Source organism: Camellia sinensis, chromosome 5 (assembly GCF_055761805.1).
Source record: "Camellia sinensis isolate YWXY chromosome 5, ASM5576180v1, whole genome shotgun sequence".
Lineage (NCBI taxonomy): Eukaryota > Viridiplantae > Streptophyta > Magnoliopsida > Ericales > Theaceae > Camellia > Camellia sinensis.
Window position 1 is genome coordinate 148,679,193 of NC_138965.1, and position 20,527 is coordinate 148,699,719.

Consider the following 20,527-nt stretch of genomic DNA (forward strand, 5'->3'; position numbering starts at 1 on the left):
TCCTAAGCCTTATAAATCCATTCAAAACTTCCCACCAAATCAATGTGGGACAAGCCTTGTTCAAACCTTTAAGGATTTTCCACCAAAACTCCATTTCCATTGATCATACTTTGGCTTCAATTTTCCATTCACTCGGTAATGGTTTTGAGCAAGCATATATACCACGTAAATCTCAATGCGGCATGGAACGCGTTACCACTTTGACCCGCTAAAATCGACGCACGGGACCGACTTAAAAAATAGACCAAACTTAAGAAAAAATTCAGATTTTACCCAAAATTTCAAACCATTTCTAAAAGCTAGCAAGTATGATGGTATTTTAAGACTTTAAATGTAAATTAATAAAATTCTTTTTTTTTTTGCTTATAAAAATATCTTAAATGTTTTTTATCTTTTAAAATTAATATTTTCTGTCCAAATATAATTATTTTTTATTAATCATGAAGAATATTTTCTATTAGTTTTATTTTTAATATACCAATCGTAAAAAAAATATGAAAATTATTTTCTATCCAAACAAAAACCAATACAGCATACCTTTCATGTTTTTGTACTTGACAACGCTTTAATTTGTTGCCCATCTGCTGAAAAAAAAAAAGGAAGAAAAGAAAAGAAACAACGAAAGTAAGGTGAGAAAAAGGAAAGAAAATAATGATTGATACAAATCAAAATTGTTGACTCTACATGTTACGGGTGGGCGCGGGTTGGTTGCGGCCACGAAACCTCCAATTCGTCATCCGTCCGCCAGATTGGCGGATTGAAGAAAATCAATCCGCATCCGTCCGTCAATCAGGCGGATGTGGATTGAGCGGATTGGCGGTTTGGCGGATGGATGCGAATCGGTTTGGCGGTTTAAAATTTTATAAATTTTCAACATAATTCAACTTGTGCACTTCCTTAAAAAAAAAAAAGAAAAAAAAAAGTATTACAGTCAATGACTTAAAAAAGTATTACAATCACTGTATGCCTTATCCAAAGAAAGAAAGTTTGAAACTTTAGAATATCACGATCACTGTATGCTTCATCCACATATTACAATCACAGCATGATTCATGCCTATAAAGTATTACAATCTGTGATTCTTAAAATATAATAACAATTCAAACCACCAAAACCATAACCAGAGCAGTAGTAGAGATTGAATGTCTCTATATTGTTACATCTACATATGTTTTTGAAAACAAAAACCAACCAGCATATATCATATTTTTTATTTATTATTTTTAGAGTTAGATTTAAAAACTAAAAAATATAGATGAATAATACGTTTATTTTTTTCAATTCAAAAATATATTCAAGTTGAAAACTTTTTTTCAACAGAATATTTAAATTCTTTTTCAATTGAAAATACAAACATAATATTTAAACAAATTGAAAATACAAAATCTTATAAATTACTACAGGTGCTCGCGATTTGGCGGTTTGGCGGTTCGGTTGCGGCTAAAAAATCTTAAATCCGCCATCCGTCCGCCAAATTGGCGGATTGGAGAAAATCAATCCGCAACCGTCCGCTCATCATCACGCATCCGTCCAAAATGTGGCGGATCGGTTCTGTTCGGTCGGTTTTGGCGGATCGGTATATCCGCTGCTCACCCCTACTACATGTGAATTTGAATGGCAGCCAAAATTACCTATCCACTACAATGCTCCGTTTGGTAGAATTATAAAAAAGTAATTATACTTTATAATTTAACAATTTATAACTTATAATTGTGAATATAAGTTGATTTTTGACTTATAAATTAAGTTTCTCCTCCTCCACTCAAAGAATAAGTTGATTTTTGACTTACAAAAAGTTATAAGCTGTATTGTTAAGCTGAACCAAACACATCAAAATAGCTTAAATTAAGCTAAAAGCTGAAATAAGCTGGAAATAAGTCCTACCAAACAGGGCCAATATGTTGGGAAAATATTAAACATAATGAATTATTTATTTATTTTTTATTTTATAAAAAACTAAAAATATATGACAATGATATTTTTATTACTATGAACTATAATGATAATTTTTTTGATGTCTTATAAATAGATATAAATTAAACACATAATTCTATACGAAGTTATATATATATATATATATTATTTATATAGCGTTACTTCATGATTTTTTTTTTTCTCTTCTTAGTGCCTCCTAACTAATGTTGGAAAATAGTATTACTAGAGATTTTTTCTTAGGGGAATTCACTTGTCAGTGTCTATCTTAAAAATTATTTATAAATTAAGGTATGAAGTTATAAATTTTACCGTTAATTAGTAATTAATTTTTAAAGATTTCAAGCAGAAGTTTTTTTCATTTTTTTTTATCAATATAACAAATTAAGGTTTTAGATATAAAAATTTATGGACAAAATTACTTTCTAGGGGATGACATATTTTTATTGCCAAAAGTAATATTATTGTATTTTTAGCGTCAATATTAGACATTTATAAATAAATTATTATTATTTTTTGAACCAAAATTTTTGTATCAAAAAATAAAGCAAATTATTTTGTTCTTAAAAATGTATTAATTAGTAATATTTTCAAAATTTTATTGTTAGAAGCCTTTTTTTCCCTAACTTTTCAAGTCAACCTATTATTGCAATGACATAAATTAATCCCAAATATTTTTTGCAACAAAATTGTCACTCTTAGGATAAACAAATTTTTTTGTATGTTGTAATGTATGTAGAATTTAAGACCATTATGATGTTGCAAAAGTATTTTTGCAATTTTTGACTCATGGTGACATGCATTTTACAATTAAAAATTATGGGTAAATTACATTTTACTTTTTTTTTTTTAATATTTGGCCATTTTTCTATTTTAGTTTTTAAAATTTATTTATTTTTCATTTTAATCCTTCATGTTTCAATTTTTTCTCACTTTATTTTTAAATTTAATTTCCATTAAAAATTAAACAGAAAATAACACACTAACAGTCACATGACAAAAAATATATATTATTATATTAAAATTTAAGTTTATGTCAAAGGTATGAGTTATATGTAATAAATATTTTTATGTCACGTGACTCTTATTGTGTCATTTTTTATTTAATTTTGAATAAAAATTAATTTTTGGAGTAAATTGAAAAAAACTTAAAATATGAATGATTAAAAATAAATTTTAAGTACAAAAATAGATAAATGACCAAATATAAAGGGAGAAACTGTAATTTATTCTAAATCATGATGTAAGTATCGACCATTCAATTCAAACGTTTATATAATAAATGGTTGTTTTGTAAATTAGGTTAAAAGTTAGTTTTTTGTTTTTAATTTTTTTTAAAAAAAATATGTAAATAAATAGATAGGTGATGTGACCCAAAAAAAGTTAGTGCTTGGTAGAATTTTAGAATTATGATTTGATAATAGAATTGTATTTTGAGTTTGTGAGTTTTGAAATTATGATTTGAGTGTGAAAATTTTGTTTGGTTATGAATTTAAAAAAAGTTTTGAAAGGAGTTTTAAATTAAATTTGAATTGAGTGATATGATATATGATATTTGATAAAAAAATTTACAATTCATAACCACACAATTCAAAATTTTATTCAAAGTTCATAAAATTTTAAAAAAAAATCATTAATATATTTTTTTGGTAATATAAAAATAACAGGTGAAAAAAAAAAAACCGAACATTATTTTGGTCTACCGGTGGACGACTGGTTAACTCAAATTTTTCTACCTTGGAAAGAGTTTTTAAAAGTGAGTGTGAAATTATATTTTAAAAGCTCCACCAAACGGAGCTTAAATGTCAAAAAGTTACTTTTAACCTCTTTGTCTAAAGGGGCCAAAATATAATAAATAGATCATGTAAGCTATTAGTTGATAATAAAATATTTTTCAATTAAAAAATGATCAAATATTCTTTAATTATTATCAGATTCAAAAATTAGACTTATTTTCTAAATTTAGTGATGTGTCAAGAAAATAATCGAGAGATCTAATAATGGGTCAAGAAAATATGATTGATTGATAATTGAGTTTAAAAAGTAAGACATCTATATTATTTTTTAAATTATTATTATTCTATTTGTAAAATTACTCAAACAAATAAATATCTCTCCCCTCTATCTCTTCTGTCATCTTCTTCCTCATTTTCTGCATTCTCTTTTTGGAGGAGAATAGTAGAGAGAGAGAGAAACCATGGAAGAAGAAGGAACAACAACAACAAGGTCTCTTCTTCTTGGTGAAGAAATGGCTGAAATTAGTGGCAGCGGCGACTTTGGTGGTTCTTCTTCCTCCACGACGGCGGTGCTCTTCCTCGGAACCTTTGTTGCCGTCAGCGGCTTATTTGCCTATGGTTGTGCTGTAAGTATTGCACAAATATAGTTTTATACACACAATATATATCATAATATCAACATGATAGATTTTTAATTTTATATCTATTTTTTTTTTGTCAATTTAGGGTTTTTTTTTTCTTTTTTCTTTTTTCGATTCAAAGGAAATTAGAGAACAAAGAGAAAAGGCATGAAGCCTTGAATACACAGATGATGTTCCTAGAATATCTTCAACAAGCAGATTAGCAATCTCACTAGGTGGGTCATTCAAAAAAACAAAAGGTTCTAGGTGAGTCACCCCTAAATTAGCCAAACCATCAGCAGCTTTGTTTCCATCTCTGAGGATGTGTTGGATGGTTGCATTTGCACCTCTGCAGCAGGAACTTAGAATCCTCAAGGAGGACCCTATGCTGGAAAGTTGGGCTAGAGTCTTCATGAAGGAGTTTGACCATTTGTACAGAATCAGTCTCAATAACAATGTCTCTCATTCCTTTCTCAAGGATGATAGTGAGGCCCCTATACACTCCCCAAGGTTCTGCTTCCAAACTGGTGGCTTCCTCCAGTCTTCCATGATAGCCATGAACCCAAGCTCCTCTCTCATCCCTGAATAGACCTCCATAACCAGCTGGTCCAGGGTTGCCCTTGGAGCATCCATCAGAGTTAAGTTTAATTGTACCTGCAAAAGGCAAATTCCAGTTAGTTTTATGGTGTAAAAACTGACCTGTAAGGTGATCAGAGTGGAAAGCTTCATAAGTTTCAATGGCTTGTTGCTGAATATATCGAGTAGCTTCATACACAGTGCAGTCTTCATGCCTGAAAATGAAATTGTTTCTATCTTTCCAGATTTTCCACATAGTGTATAAAAATACCATACCCCAAGGGATTTGGTAAATTGTTCTCTCCTTGCATTTCAGGTTAGTTTGGAGCCACAGATTCCATGGTTAATGTTCACTGGTCTGAAGCCATCTATGGTCTCTAATGGCTAGCCAAACCTCCTTAGCTTTAGGGCAATCCTTAAAAATATGGCATAGGTCTTCTTGAGTTGAATTGCACCTGGGACAACTTTCTTCCATTGTCAGGCCTCTAGATTTTCTATGATGGTTGGACAACAGTCTCTCATGAAAGAGCAGCCAGCAAAAACCCTTTAGTTTTTGTGGGAGTTTTTGTTTCCAGATCCACTGCCAGTTAACATGCTCACTATCATGTTTCATCTGTGTTAAGAGGTCATAGGCTGCACTTACAGTAAAGTTACCAGTAGGAGCTCCTTTCCAGTGGGGGTTATTTGGAACTTCAACAAATTGGGGCAGATGGATTTGCGATATGTCAAGCAGGATAGATTGTGGGATGAGCTCAGGAACTGTATCAATGTTCCAGGACCTATCTTCATTAATAACATCAGCAACTTTCAAATGGGTAGATGTATGATCACCTGGGCATTGGGAAGCAATAGTGGCCTCACCATACCACCAATCATTCCAGAAGGATATATTCTTGCCGTTACCAACCGACCACTTCACACCTTTTTTAAGAATGTCCCTAGTTTTGACGATGCTTCTCCAAGTATGAGAAGCCAATCTGTTACTAGGCCAATCCATCAAAGAAACTTTTTGGAGATACTTGCCTCGGAGGACAACAGACCAGATAGACTCCTTGTCACTTATTAATTTCCAACCAAGCTTAGTTAGAAGGGCTAGATTTTGGTCCTCAGCTCTTTTGATGCCAAGGCCTCCCTCTTGTTTACTCCTGCAAACTTGTCTCCAGTTAACAAGATGGATTCTCTTCTTAGTTACTTGGTCTCCCCAAAGGAAATTTTTGTTGAGTTTGTCAAGTTGATTACATACACTCTGAGGGAATTTATTGGTTTGCATGGTATAAGAAGGTATGGCTGAGGTTACTGATTGGATAAGAGTAGTCCGACCAGCTAGGGAAAGGGTATTGGCTTTCCAGGTGGAGAGTTTTTTTTGAAATTTCTCCAAAATATCATTATACATACCCTTTTGAACTCTACTATGGAGAAGGGGCACTCCTAGATATTTGCCCAAATTTTTTGTAAGGCCGATTCGACAAAACTGACTCAGATCTTTAGCCTTTCTGCTGTCCACATTTGGAAAAATGAACATTTTAGATTTATGTAAACTGAGTTGCTGGCCAGATATGAGGCTGAATTCATTGATGGTATTCATAATGGTCTCACAATTGGCCTGGTCAGCTTGAGCAAAAAGGAGGAGGTCATCCGTGAAGAAAAGATGAGATATAGTTGGGCCCTCTCTAGCTGCTTTAAGATCCTTCCACTGCTTTTTCTCCACTTTGCAATGAATCATATTGGACAAGCGTTCCATACAGAGAACGAAAAGGTAGGGGGATAAAGGGTCACCCTGTCTCAAGCCTCGGCCAGGTGTAAATTCATCCATGGTTTCCCCATTCCATAACAAAGAAAATCTAACGGAAGAAACACAGGACATAATAAGGTCAATCCAGTGATGATTCAAATTAAATTCATAAAGGGTATCATGGAGAAAGGCCCAAGAAATCTTATCATAGGCTTTTTCAAGATCTAATTTAAGGATAAGGCCACCCAGTTTTCCTTTTCTATGGTGTAGGGTATGGATTATCTCTTGGGTTATAATGATGTTATCATGAGTAATGCGACCAGGAAGAAAACTGCTTTGGCTAGGACTGATAAGATTATGAAGAAGGGGTCTGATTCGATTAACAAGGATTTTAGTGATGATTTTGTAAGACACATTACACAGGCTAAAGGGGTGAAATTGTTTAATAGTTTCAGGGTTATCAGTCTTAGGAATAAGGGCAATGAGGGTTTTATTGATTTCAGAGGGTATAGTCTTTTCAATGTAACAATTTTTAACGAAGGCACAAACATTCTGACCAATAATATCCCAAAATTTATGATAAAATAAGGCTTGGAAGCCATCTCTGCCAGGAGCTTTGAAAGCATTAATATGCTTAGTGGCTTCCCAAATCTCATGACTAGTTAAGACCTTAGAGAGCCTATGGTTCTCTTCAGGCAAAATGGTGTGGGGTGCAATATTGTTCCAGTGACTAAGATTGGCAACAGGTGTAGCTTGGAACATATCTATAAAATAGGCTTTAATGCGAGCTTGGACAGCTTGGGCTTCCATTATCCAGGTCCCAGTGTCAGACCGTAGGGAATCAATTTTTAGCCTCTTCCTTTTAGAAATGGTAGACACATGAAAATATCTGGTGTTACTTTCACCTTGAGTAATCCAATTAACCCTAGATTTTTGAAACCAAAGGACCTCCTCTTGCAAGAGGGTTTTATTATACTGACTAATTAAGTCTTTTTCAAGTAAAAACAGGTTGTGGGAGAAATGGTTAGCAAGAGCTTTTTGAATTCCTTCAATGTGAGAAAGGAGATGCCTTTTTCCTTTTAAAAATATTACCAAAAATTTTCTTATTCCAATGAAGGCAATCATCAGCAACATGCAAAAGATTATTACTTAAAGAATGATTATGATTCCACGAGGAAGAAACCACTTCTCTGTACTGGGGGTGTGAAAGCCAAGCTGCCTCAAAACGAAAAGGACGATTACAAGGAGATAGTTTAGAAATACCTTCTGTGTAGACAATGAGAGGAGAATGATCAGAGTAGGTCCGAGGCAGGTTACGGACTGTGCCTTCTGGAAAGAGGGTGTTCCATTTAGCATTGCACAGGGCGCGATCCAAGCGTTCCATAGTGTTGGAGAGGCCTTTTCTGTTGTTAGTCCAGGTGAATTTGGGCCCTGAGCAACCAAGATTCATGAGAGCACAGCGGTTTATTTGGTCTAAGAATCTGCGACTACGATTCTGTTGAGCAGTTTGGGTGAAGCTCCGCCTTTCATGGTGGCTACTGATATCATTAAAATCACCAGCAATGAGCCAAGGCTTGGTCATAGAGCTGGCTGTGTCTTCCAAGTCCTGCCATAGGTTGTGTCAGAGTCTGATGTTGGGGCTCGCATAAACCACGCCTAACACCCAATCTTCATAGTCCTGCCTTTTGACTGTGGCTTGAATCACTTGGTGGTTTGCTACATGAGCAGTAACGGAGACGTGTAGGATTCCAGAGAAGCCAAATTCCTCCCACACGACCCACGAGATCTACAATTGTAGAAGCAGTGTATCCCAGGTTGTTGAAAAATAGCCCCATAGAACTGAACAAGACTTTGGTTTCAAAAAGGGCTACCACCTCTGGTCTATGAGTTCTGGTGATCTCCCTGAAGTTCCTTCTGAAGGTTTTGTTGCCGGCTCCGCAGTAGTTCCATAGCATGATATTCATAGATGGACAGTTGGGGAGGTGAGGTAACGGTTTTGAGGGACTTAGACCACCCATATCACGCACGAGTGTCTGGCTTAGAGCCGTTGACCTCAGGACTGTCATTTGCGTCGCTTGAAGAGGTCGACCAGCTGCGCTCATCCATCTAGGCTCTAAATTTAGCCTGATTTCGTCTATCCACCAGACGATGCTTACTTGGTGAATTGCTTCGCTCGCGGGTTCGAGGTATGAGCCCACTGCACTGTGTGTCAATTCGGACAACTGAACTTCCAATACCTCCATTTCTTCGTTGGTGATGTTGTGGCTCATGTTTAGGGTCTGGTGGTTTCTTTTTATGTTTAGTGTTTACTAGAGAGGGGGTGGGATTTTGATCTTCTAGGGGAGAATGGGGGTGTGGTGTTAAAGGAGTAGGAGGACAGGAGGTGGTTGTGGTAGTGGTGGCCAACTCATGCATCAGGTTGTCTGACCCAGTGACAGGTTGTAGCATAGGACTAGGTTCTGTAGTAGTCGAACTCTTCACATGGCTATCCTGGAGGAGTAAGTCAGAGCTAGCGATAGTATGGTGTAAAGCAGAAGGAGTAGACTGATTGGGATAAGTTGCAATCTCAGAGTTGGAGTGTAAGGGATTAATACTGGAAGAGGCTTGGTGGGGGTTTAAGGGCTGAGGTGCTTGGATCTCCTTACCTTTAGTTAACACAGAGGTTCCCTCTTTACTGGGCTTAGTAGTGAGAGGGCTGAATCTATTATTAGGCTTCTTGTGCATTATGGGCCCCGAGTTATGGTTAGTAGGAGTGGGCTTGCGAGTTCTTCGATTAATAGTCATCCATGGGCCAAACTATGCTTCATCACCAGGGTGGTGGACAACTTTGTGGCTTGATGTATTAGCCGTTGGGAGTTGCTCAGAGGGCACTGCTGTGCTGCTGGTGTTGACCCCTCCTTGGTGTACCGGAGACGGTAGTGGAATAGGTTTAAGGCTGCAGTATTCTTTAGGGTGGCCAATCTTACCACATGCAAAACAAAAGTAATGAAGATGTTCATATTCTATTATATACGAATATTTACCAATAGCAAATCTAGATACAAGAGGCTTTGTGTTAAAACCTACCATCACTTACTCCACCTACTACACCTACCACCACCTACCACCACCTACTACCACCTACTCCACTATATCTCCTATATAAGGAGCCCCTCACCATTTGTAATATATAACATTCAATCAATCAATAATACAATCAATATCTATACAATTCTCTATTTTTCTTTATACATTAAATTTCTACATGGTATCAGAGCAAGTTTAGAACCTAATATTTTCGCTTCACCGGCGGGCGGCAACCTCACCTTAGCCGCCCGCCGGACCTCATCCTATTCCGCTGTCATCTCTATCAATACATATAGCTTCCAGTTTAGAGACTTCTTTTTTCAATTGGCGCTGTCCAATGGACTGTTCAGACTCCAATCTCATGGAATCCACGCCAGCCTTGGTTTTGGAGATATCATTCAAGACACAGACTAACTCCTTCATCTGAACGTTGAGAAGTAGCTCTGTCTCCTTGAGCCTACGAAGAGCGCCATTGACATCAACCAGATCGTTGTTGATCCAGTCAATGAATTTGCGTACACTTTTGTCTGCCTCAGAGATTTTGAGTTTGGACATGTGATATACCACGACCGGCATGAGGTTATCGTGGATTTTATGAATAGGGAACATCTCATCCTTCTCGGTCGCCATCTATGAACGAAGATCAAAACTGAAAGTTTTCAGTTTTTCTTCGAAGATGGAGAGGAAAGACAAACAGGTTGTGATGACAGAAATCGTGGTCTCTCGACGCCTACCGCGACGAGGCGTGGCTGAGGCGGAAGGGCAACCACGACAGCCGCAGACGGCGGAGTATTGACCAAGGGTTCGGGTTCGAATCGCCGGAGATCGATCAACGGTTGTCCGATACTTTGCCTGCTTTAGGGCTCTATTACACTGTTAATAAGCAGTTTTATGAGAATTCGAAGTCCTCCACGACGGCGTCCGAGTGTGACTCGCCGTCGTCTTCCGCTGGTAACCACTCCATATTCGATCCCGGTGATAATCCTCAGACGGTGAAGACGAGGTTGAGACAATGGGCCCAAGTGGTGGCTTGTTCGGTGCGTCAATCTTCTAGCTGATCCAGATCATCTCATCAATGGCTTCAATCAAAGCAATCCAACCATGGTTTATTTATTAAACAACAAAATAATCAAAAGGCAGCCCAATTCATTTTCTTATTCTTCTTAGAGCACTAACTTGCACCCTCCTCGGGCCACCCAATTCACTTTTCTAATTATTATTATTTACACTTTTCCATTCTCAAATATTCTCCACACAAAACATTATCATCACCAACACCAACCCCACTCAACTTTCTTTTCTTTTAATATATATATATATATATTTATTATAATATATTACCTCAAGCTCCCACCATGTCCACTTTTGTACACTCAATCTTCACCTTTTGCACCTCACCCACGTTGCTCCACTTTCTTTATTTTATTTTATTTTATTTATTTATTTATTTTATTTATTTATTTTTTTCATTAAAAATAAATAAAAAAAAAAAAAACAAACCATTGCAGGTTTTCACAAAACCGTGGGCCAAGAACCCAAGTGAACCAATCTCCTTTTTCCCTCACTCTCTCGTTTTGATTTCACATATATTCTTATTATTTCTTTCTTTTTTTATTTCTCTTTCACTTTATTTTTCATCTTTTTTTCCATTATTATTTCTGTGCAAAAAAAAAAAAAAAAAAGGAAGCAGACGAACTGCACACCAAACCATATTTTATTCATCTCAAGGATCAACCCCGATCACAATTTTACACAAAAAAAAAAAAAAACAACAACAACAAATCAAAACACAATACCAAAAGATTTGTTTTCTTTTCTGCCGACGGCCACCCACCGACCTCACTTCTTCGCCTATTCCGCCGGTCTTTTCTTCTTGCCTCCGTCCTGGGCGGCCCTTGACGGTGTTGCTTCCGTGTTTCCTACTCCACTGGGCACGATCACTCCACCCTGCTCCTCCACTACAGCATATGGCGGACCTCCAAATCGGAACATAACGGTGGCCTTCCGCTTCAGCTCCTTATTTTCCGCCTTTAGCACACTTATCTCTGCTCGCGCATCCTTATACATGCGTTGGAGCAGAGCCAGCTGGGAGTTTAACTGCTGCACCTCATTTGTCCTACTCTGCAGCCGGTGCGACAAGTTTGTGACCGCAGTCATGGTTTCCACACATGACTTCAATGTATACTGATTGGCTTCAATATCCGTTTGCACTGCCATTTTTTGCTCCACAGACCGCATCGGAAAGTTCAACGGAGCAAAACCAGCGGTGTTTGGTTGAGGTTCACTGGCCACCGCACCAGTTATCTCTCTTGTTGACTCGTTGAGGTCGGGAAAGAGAGTGAGCAGACCACGGGAAGACGAAGCCATTTTCTGGGCTACAGAGTATTACAAAGTTTCTCTCTCCGAAAACGCAGAGTTTTTCAGAGAAGGGTTGGATCCAGAGTATTTACAGAGTGTTTCAAGATTTGTAGCTCTTAGAGACAAGCTCTCCGAGAGTTCAGAGGTTTCAGACTGGTTTGCACAGCCTCTGCCTTAACCTTGGTTTAAATAGCCAGGGCCGATCCGCACATCGCGCGCCACTTGCCGACAGACGACAAAACGGGCGCGCAAGCCAAGGTAGTCACGCGCCTCGCTATAATGTCCGGCACACCTTTTTATGGATTGGGCACGCCTTTTGATGTCACGCCTTTTGACAGATTGGGCACACCTTTTGAAGGTGCGACTTTTACAATGGTCCGACATCACCCCATAAACTGTCCCGACATTGATTCTGGTTAGTTCCTTCATGGGTCCGACAAGACTCTGTAAACTGTCCTGACATTGATTCCGGTTAGCTCCTTCATGGGTCCGACAAGACTCTGTAAACTATCCCGACATTGATTCCGGTTAGCTCCTTCATGGGTCCGACAAGACTCTGTAAACTGTCCCGACATTGATTCCGGTTAGTTTCTACAAGGGTCCAGCAAGACTCCGTAAACTGTCACAACAACTGTCACAACATTGTCTGCTACAACGGTCCGACATGACCCCATAAACTGTCTTCTACATCGGTCCAACACGAGCCAGTGTCTTCTACATCGGTCTGCCATAACCATACAGTCTTCTACAACGGTCTGACACGACCATACAGTGTCTCCTATCCATTTTTTATTTTTCAGATTATTTTCTTGTTTTGTTACTCTCTCCAAACTCAAGTTGGTTAGTTCCTATCCCCCTTGAGTTTGCGGGGGCTGTTAAAACCTACCATCACCTACTCCACCTACTACACCTACCACCACCTACTCCACTACATCTCCTATATAAGGAGCCCCTCACCATTTGTAATATATAACATTCAATCAATCAATAATACAATCAATATCTATACAATTCTCTATTTTTCTTTATACATTAAATTTCTACACTTTGTAAGATCAACTTCAACACATACCCTGGCATACCGACCTCGGGTAGACATGGCTGTATTTAGATCCACTTTAAGCGGCTTTCCAATCACCTTGGCGATATGATAGAGGACTTTTTCATTGTAATATTCAATGGGTAGTTGTGGGAATCTAACCCAAAGGGCTGTAGCAACTTCTTTAGCTTCCGAAGGCTTAAAATCGTGTTCCCACCTACGAACAGTTAAGTAATGATCCATGATTATCCATGGCCCTTCAGTATAAACTCTGTTGCAGTCAGCTAACATTTCAAATTTCACAAGAAAAAAACCAAGCCCCAGATCTGTGGCTTCAAAATCTCCTTGTAAGCCCCAAATTTTCTTCAATTTGTTGACAAGAAACTTGAACCCCACCGTTTTCCCCAAAAGCCGGACTATGAGGCAATCCTTCCAAGGTTTGCGGATCAATTTCACCAGCCGTGGGGGTAGTTTGATTCTGGGAATTATGGGAGCTAGGTCTTGCGCTTGTTCATCTTCCGATAGGGCCTCGTTGTCCTCTTCATCGGTGAGGAATTCATCATCAGTGGACAGCCGATCCAAATCATTGTCGAAGGCCTTTTCATTATGTTTAGTTGCTGTGAGAGCTTGCTTGAAAGATTTCTTCTGGGGTACCTCAGATGGTGTGGGGAGCATTTCCACTTCTTGGGTTGCTTGGATAGCCTCAGATGGTGCCACGATGTCCTCCATCAGTTGATCTCCCTCAACAATTGTAGAGCTCTTGACCTTTTTGGTGCTGCGCACCAGGTGATCCTCCTCCTCGATAGATTGGCCACTGTTACCGTTGTTTAGAGAGAGAGTTTCTTGAGAGAGGGTTTCTTGAGACGCCATCGCTGGCTTTGGCGTAATAATTTAGGGGTTGTTTGGGAAGTATAAAATTAATATATTTTTAATTTTTCACGAAAAAATATGAAATATAAATTTAGACTTAATTGATTTGATAAAAAAATGATATAACTCAAATAAAATAATATGTTAAAATAACATGTGTTATTTTAATAGATGCCAAACAAAGCTTATGTACTTAAATTTGAAAATTAATACACTTTGAAGTGTGCTAGGTGTAAAAGAAAAATGCATAAAAAATATGTATGCTTGCCACTTCGAGCTGCCTCTCAAGTCATTGCTCAGTTTAGACACACTCTTCCTCTCTCTTTGTATGTACTAGGTGTTTACACTCTCATTTGTGTGTTTCAAATATATTGTAGTTATATATACAATTATAAATGATTTATGAATAATTATAGAATAAGAGAGCAATAATACACATACATTAAGACACGAAGAAGGTTAATTTAGATATATAAAAATCATTTAGCATTGAAGATAAAATTGTCTCAAAACACCAACAAAGTGTTTCATCTAAATATAAGTGTAGCTTAATATCTCCAATCCAACTATATGAATTAAGATTAAAAGATTTTAAGACCTAAATAAATAAAATTAATAAAAAGAAATTACACTTTACTCCAAATAAAATTGACGGAAAAAGTGCATATAATATGCATATGTTATATTTATGACGCAAATAATTTTTAAAAATCTGTCATAAAATGACATGTTTATATACACTATTTCCGTCAATTTTGTTGACAAGATAGAGACACAAGGGTTAGATTGAAAACTTTCCAAAGATGAAGGAAGTACATTGTATAAATTTTTAATTTAATGAGGTAAAGTGAAAAATGATGATAGTTGAGAGGAATAAAGTGTAATTTGCTCAAAAAAAAAAATAAAAATAAAATTAAAGTTTGACCTTAGTAACAAAATAAATATTGAATTTTTAATTTTGTTAATTTAAGTCATAAATTTTGATTTGTTTTCAATTAAATAATATACCTATTTCTATTAAGTAAAACTAACAACAACAAAAAAAGAAAGTATTTTAGTCATCAAGGATGTGTTTGGAGGCATGAATTTGGATAGAGATTTGCAAAAAAAAAAAAAAGAAAGTAAAATGTGAATTAAATAAAGTTACATTTCACACAAATTTTTTATTTTCCTTTTCCAAACTCCTACTCAAATTCATACTCCAAACACAATATAAATTGAATGGAAAAAGACATTTTAGGAATTTTATATTTATTTATGTTAATTTTAACTATTGAATTTAATAATTAAAATATTTTTACGTTTTTTTTTTTGCCCTTTTTATTCGATGGAAGAAACATACTTGTAGTTTAAATTGAAAATAAATTAAAACTTTAAATTTAAATAAAAAATAAAAAATTTAGAATTCATTTTGTTATAATAGTTAAATTTTTTTTTAAAAAAAAAATCCTCCAATTTACAATTGGGGAAATATTGAAAAAATGGGGAGTTGAAAAAATAATTATAAAATTATGAAAATACAAGTTATTTATGTATTAGATTCTGCAAATGAAGGTAATACTTTCATAAATTTATAATTAATTTTTTGTATTTGGTTTTTTTTTTTTTTTATATTTTCCCTTAATAGTTTATGAATAGAATAAGGTATAATTTGACTTAATTTTCAAAACTCAATTCTATTTTTAAATCATAATTTGAATCAAAATTTATAACCAAATAAAATTTTAAAATACAATGCAAAATTACTTTCAAAACTATACTTTTTAATTATTATTAATTAATTAATCAATCACTTTTTCTCTCTTATCTGTCTTCTCACATTCTATATATTAATCCATCAAAAAAAAAAAAAAATACAAATCATCTCAAAACTATTTTCAAAACTCATAATGAAACAAATTTTATCTTTTCAAATCATAATTCAAAACTAAAAACTCAAAACACAACTCCACACTTAAATTATAATTGTAAAACTAAACTAACTGGACCATAAATTTTTTTAATAATTTAGAGTTGAAAAGTGAAATTTCATTTAAAAGAAAAAAATTAATTAAACCCCATCTCATATGGTTGAGGATGGAGGCTTGCCGAGAGGGTGAAGGAAGAGAGATGAGAGAGATTGATGAGGTTGACTCCGATGAAGAATATGGTGGGCTGAGTTCGAGAGAGAGAGAGAGATGCTTAGCAATGGTGACTGAGTTGGATCGGAGGAAAGTGCGTATGCAGAGCTAACCCTTCTCCTTCCCTTTCCCCCAAATAGTTATGGTGAATTTTATTGTGGCGAACCCAGGGTTTTTAATCATTCTTCTCATTTATTTAATGGTGGTGCTTAGCAATATGACTAATACTACATGCACCAATTAGTGCATTGGTGTACCAATTAGTACATTGGTGTACCAATTGATGATATAACATAATTTAAGATATTTTTAATATTTGTAATTCGTATAATGAGGGGGACCAATAATAATTTGGTATATTAATTAGTATACTAATTGGTGCATGTAGCACCGCTCTAACACCATACTAATTGTTGTTTAATTCTGTTCCATGATTGTTTTTTCCTTCTAGTCTTGTTACTTCTTACTAACCCTATGTTTGGATTGTGGAATGAGAAAAAGAAAATTAATTAAAGTGATATAGGGAAATGCGTGGAATTATTTTTCTTTTGTATTTTAATGAGCAATATAGATATTATAAACAAATACACAATTAATTAGCTTGTTTTTCTTTAAATCTTACGAACTCGTAAAATAATTTGCCACCTAATTTCATGGAGTACAGTTGAGCAACAACCATATATAAGCTAAAAAAATGTATCCCCAAAAAATCCAAGGTCTCGAGTTTGACGGGTGCTGGAAGTTTCCCGGTAGTTAACTTTAGGGTTCTACAATTAGTCAAGATGTGTGGAAGGTAGCCGGACACTCAATTATATATATATATGTAATTTATGATTGCTTTGTAGGGTGGATATTCATCTCCTGCCGAGTCTGGCATTATGGAAGATCTTGGCCTTTCTTCTACAGAGGTCAGTAGTAGTACCTCTGGGAGTTGTACTTTGGCGTGTAAATTGCGGTTTGCAGACGGCATGTTAGTAATTTTACATAACCCCAAGTCATTGCAACTTTTCTTCAACTTTTTATCTTCAAATTTTTGATTGCTTGAAAAGGTTAGAGTGAAAGAAACATTCAAAATAGTTATGTTGTTTTATACTTTTAGCATGGCGTTTAGGGAAAAATTGGTGATTTTTTGGGGAATACTAGACTAAATAATGCCTATTCATGAAATCAGGTTTGACAACAAATATGGACAAATTACACTTTGCCCTTTTATGTTTGTCTCATTTTTGACCTTGACTTTTAAAGTTAATTTTTTTTCCACAGTGGCCCTTTATGTTTCAAGTTTTTCTTAGTTTTCTCTTAAAGCTAACTTATGTGAAAAATTACATAGAAAATGAGTCATTGACAGTCACGTGGTATAAAAATATTTTATTATATATAATTCACACTTCTAACGCAAACTCAAATCTCAATATAATAATATATTTTTGAATAAATTACACTTTGCCCCCTTTATGTTTGGCCACTTTCTCACTTTGGCTCTCAAAGTTTATTTTTTTTCACTTTGGCCCTTTATATTTCAAGTTTTTTCCAGTTTACTCTTAAAATTAAATTCTATTCAAAATTATATAGAAAATGACACGATAATTGTCACATAACATAAAAAATATATTATTATATTGAGGTTTGAGTTTGTGCTACAAGTGTGAGTTATATATAACAAAAAAATTTTATGCTATGTGACTGTTAATGTGTTATTTTTTGTTTAATTTTTAACAGAAGTAAGCTTTAGGAGTACACTGGGAAAAACTTGAAACATGAAGGGCCAAAGTGGGAAAAAATAAACTTTGAGGGCCAAAGTAAGAAAATGGCCAAACATAAAAGAGGCAAAGTGTAATTTACCCGGGAAAAATTTGAAACATAAAGGGTCAAAGTGAGAAAAAATAAACTTTAAAAGCCAAAGTAGGAAACTAACCAAATATAAAGGAGGCAAAGTGTAATTTTGTTTTTTTTGGTGGAAGGGCAAAGTGTAATTTACCCCAACAAATATAGTGTAAATCCACAAAACAGATAAACTTATACCAAGTATCGTGAAATTCATCCCACCTCCACCTTAAATGAATACTATAGTGTTAAATCATACAAATCAAGTATATATATGTTTTTTAAGCTCTTTATTCTATATTTTTCCTTTCTTGAACCAACCCTTGGTCTATAATTTTTATTTATTTTCCTCATTTTCTTTCTGTTAAATGTCAATATTTTTATATTCTTTATACTATATTTTTTTAAATTGTAGAATACTAGAATAGATAGAACACTTGGTCTTTATAGTGTATAGTGTTGAAAATTCAGCCTCAAAAACCTTTGTCACTCTATGAATTTGTCATTAAGAAAAACGGGTGGAATTGAACCTACCTAAGGTATAGTTTGTTTTGATTCAAATTTTTTTTACATTTATATCAATCGAAATATTATGTGAAAGTACTTTTCTTTTTCTTTTTTTCTAATTGTGGTTTTTTTTTTTTTTTTAGAATTATTATTAGAAGATAAATGACCAATGTGGCATGCTCCTTAAAGCTTCTTGTGAATCCCCCATTTACACTAAACCAAAAATTGATACAATTCAACCGTAGCATGTGGTCGGTTCTGGCTCCTCAACCAACAAGACTGAAGAGTTCTGTTAAATTTTTTCTCAAACCCAACCGGGCCGAAGTGTATTACGCCCCTACAACAGAGTGTGAAGTGCTTTTCATTTCTATGTTGGCCCGATCTTGTTCAATTTATCTCCTTATCATTGTGCAGTATTCGGTTTTTGCTTCAATAATGACAGTTGGAGGAATGTTAGGAGCAATTGTAAGTGGCAAAATAGCAGATCTCATTGGCCGGAGAGGTGTAAGTTTTTTTGCTTATGCTTTGGATATCTTTAGGTCTAGTTTGACATTTTCATTTTAATCTCAATCATATCTGTTTGATTTTTCTCAATTCGTGTTGATTTGGTAATGCAGGCAATGTGGTTCAGTGACATATCTGTCACTGTGGGGTGGCTTGCAATACTATTGGCCGAGGTTTTTTCACTATCTTTATCCCAAAATTTAACTATTTAATGCTGCAAATGTACATCCCATTTTCAGACATCCTCTTACACATCAAAAGGACCATTAATATTTCTTTGAACAAAAAGGAATGAATCTTTGTTTGAGTACATCTTGTCCTCCCTTTGTTATTGCTTTTCTCCTTATTAATAAAATTTATTTTGTTGCTTCTCAAAAAAAAAAAAAAAAAAAAAAGAAGAAGAAAAAAAAAAAAAAGAAGAATAACAAGAAGAAGAAAAAAGAATGAAATCTAAGGCTTTGTTTGTTTTGGCAGAAAATATTTTTCATAAAACATTTTTCAATATTCGGTTGAGACCTTAAAATTAATATACTAGAAGTTGTGATAATGGTGGTGGTGGTGTGTGGTGCCATTGGTAAGAGTTTAATTAGGAAAAAGCTTGTTTTCTGTAGTCAATGAAAAATGTTTTCCGTTGACTATCATTTTTGGTCATTACCAAATGTTAGAAAATGTGAAAAATGTTTTGAGTAATACCTATGCAAGACATTTGGTAAAAATGTTGATAAAATATTTGGAGTTCCTAGCATTTTCCAAAAGTTTTTCACCAAAACAAATGGAGTGCAATTGATTTTTTTTTTTTTTTAAATTTAATTAACTTATAATTTGTTGCACATACATAGAGACCTGATATTGACCTTGCTAAAATTTGAAGATCATTGAAGTGGGACATTGGGGGTTCATTACAATGTAATTGATTTTATTCTTGTCTGATACTATATGTATTGGATGTTCCTTACTGGATCAAAACATTGTATGAAATAAATTAAGCGAATTTCACAATCCAAATCAAGTCAAAGCATTTTTACTTTCATTTCTGCTTTTTATTTGCAATTAGGTTGATCTATATATATGTATATATCATATTTTTCGCTTCCATCTACATTTAGTTTTATTTTCCCGGATGACGATTACAACCGTCTCGTGTGTGTGCATAGCCTTCTTGTATATAGAAAACCACACACAATTCATAAAGACTTTTGAAGTTTTGTAACACAATTTTGATTTCCAAAAATGAACCATAAAATTGCTAATTGAATGAATCAACATCTCACATCCAGTAAATAATTGCAAATCAGTTTTCAAAACCAACCCTTATCTCATTCGGCAAACCACCAAAAATTTAGATATAAATTGCACGCGCGTAACATGTGCAACCGTTACTAGTATATATATATATAAAAAAAATGTTTGATGGCTTTTGCAAGGGTGCTTGGTCACTTGACCTTGGAAGATTATCAATGGGATTTGGATTGGGGATTCTTCAATATGCGGTAAGCATGGTGACTATTGTCATATTTGATTTACTGAGAATAACCCATGTAAAGCATGATGCGACTTGCATTTCCAAACAGGCAGTTGTGTATATTGCAGAGATTACTCCCAAGAATAGTCGCGCGGGGGGGGGGGGGTGTTGTTTTAGGGAT

General features: G+C 35.0%; 1 protein-coding gene across 8 annotated transcripts in view; it reads left to right on the forward strand.

Annotated features, from left to right (window-relative positions):
• The first annotated feature begins 4,050 nt into the window (after positions 1 to 4,050).
• The window catches only part of LOC145790917 (sugar transporter ERD6-like 5), a 65,641-nt gene continuing 49,164 nt past the window's right edge, over positions 4,051 to 20,527 (forward strand). Inside the window, exons 1-4 of one of the 8 annotated variants that reach the window (XM_082870088.1) lie at positions 4,051 to 4,294; positions 16,895 to 16,957; positions 18,795 to 18,884; positions 18,998 to 19,057. In XM_082870088.1, coding sequence (XP_082726214.1) covers positions 4,130 to 4,294; positions 16,895 to 16,957; positions 18,795 to 18,884; positions 18,998 to 19,057 — 378 coding nt within the window. In that variant the 5' untranslated portion in view covers positions 4,051 to 4,129. Of the gene's footprint in view, positions 4,295 to 15,622; positions 17,020 to 18,523; positions 18,885 to 18,997; positions 19,058 to 20,527 lie in introns of those variants that run through there. The other 7 variants (XM_082870084.1, XM_082870090.1, XM_082870089.1 and 4 more) reach the window with 7 other exon arrangements.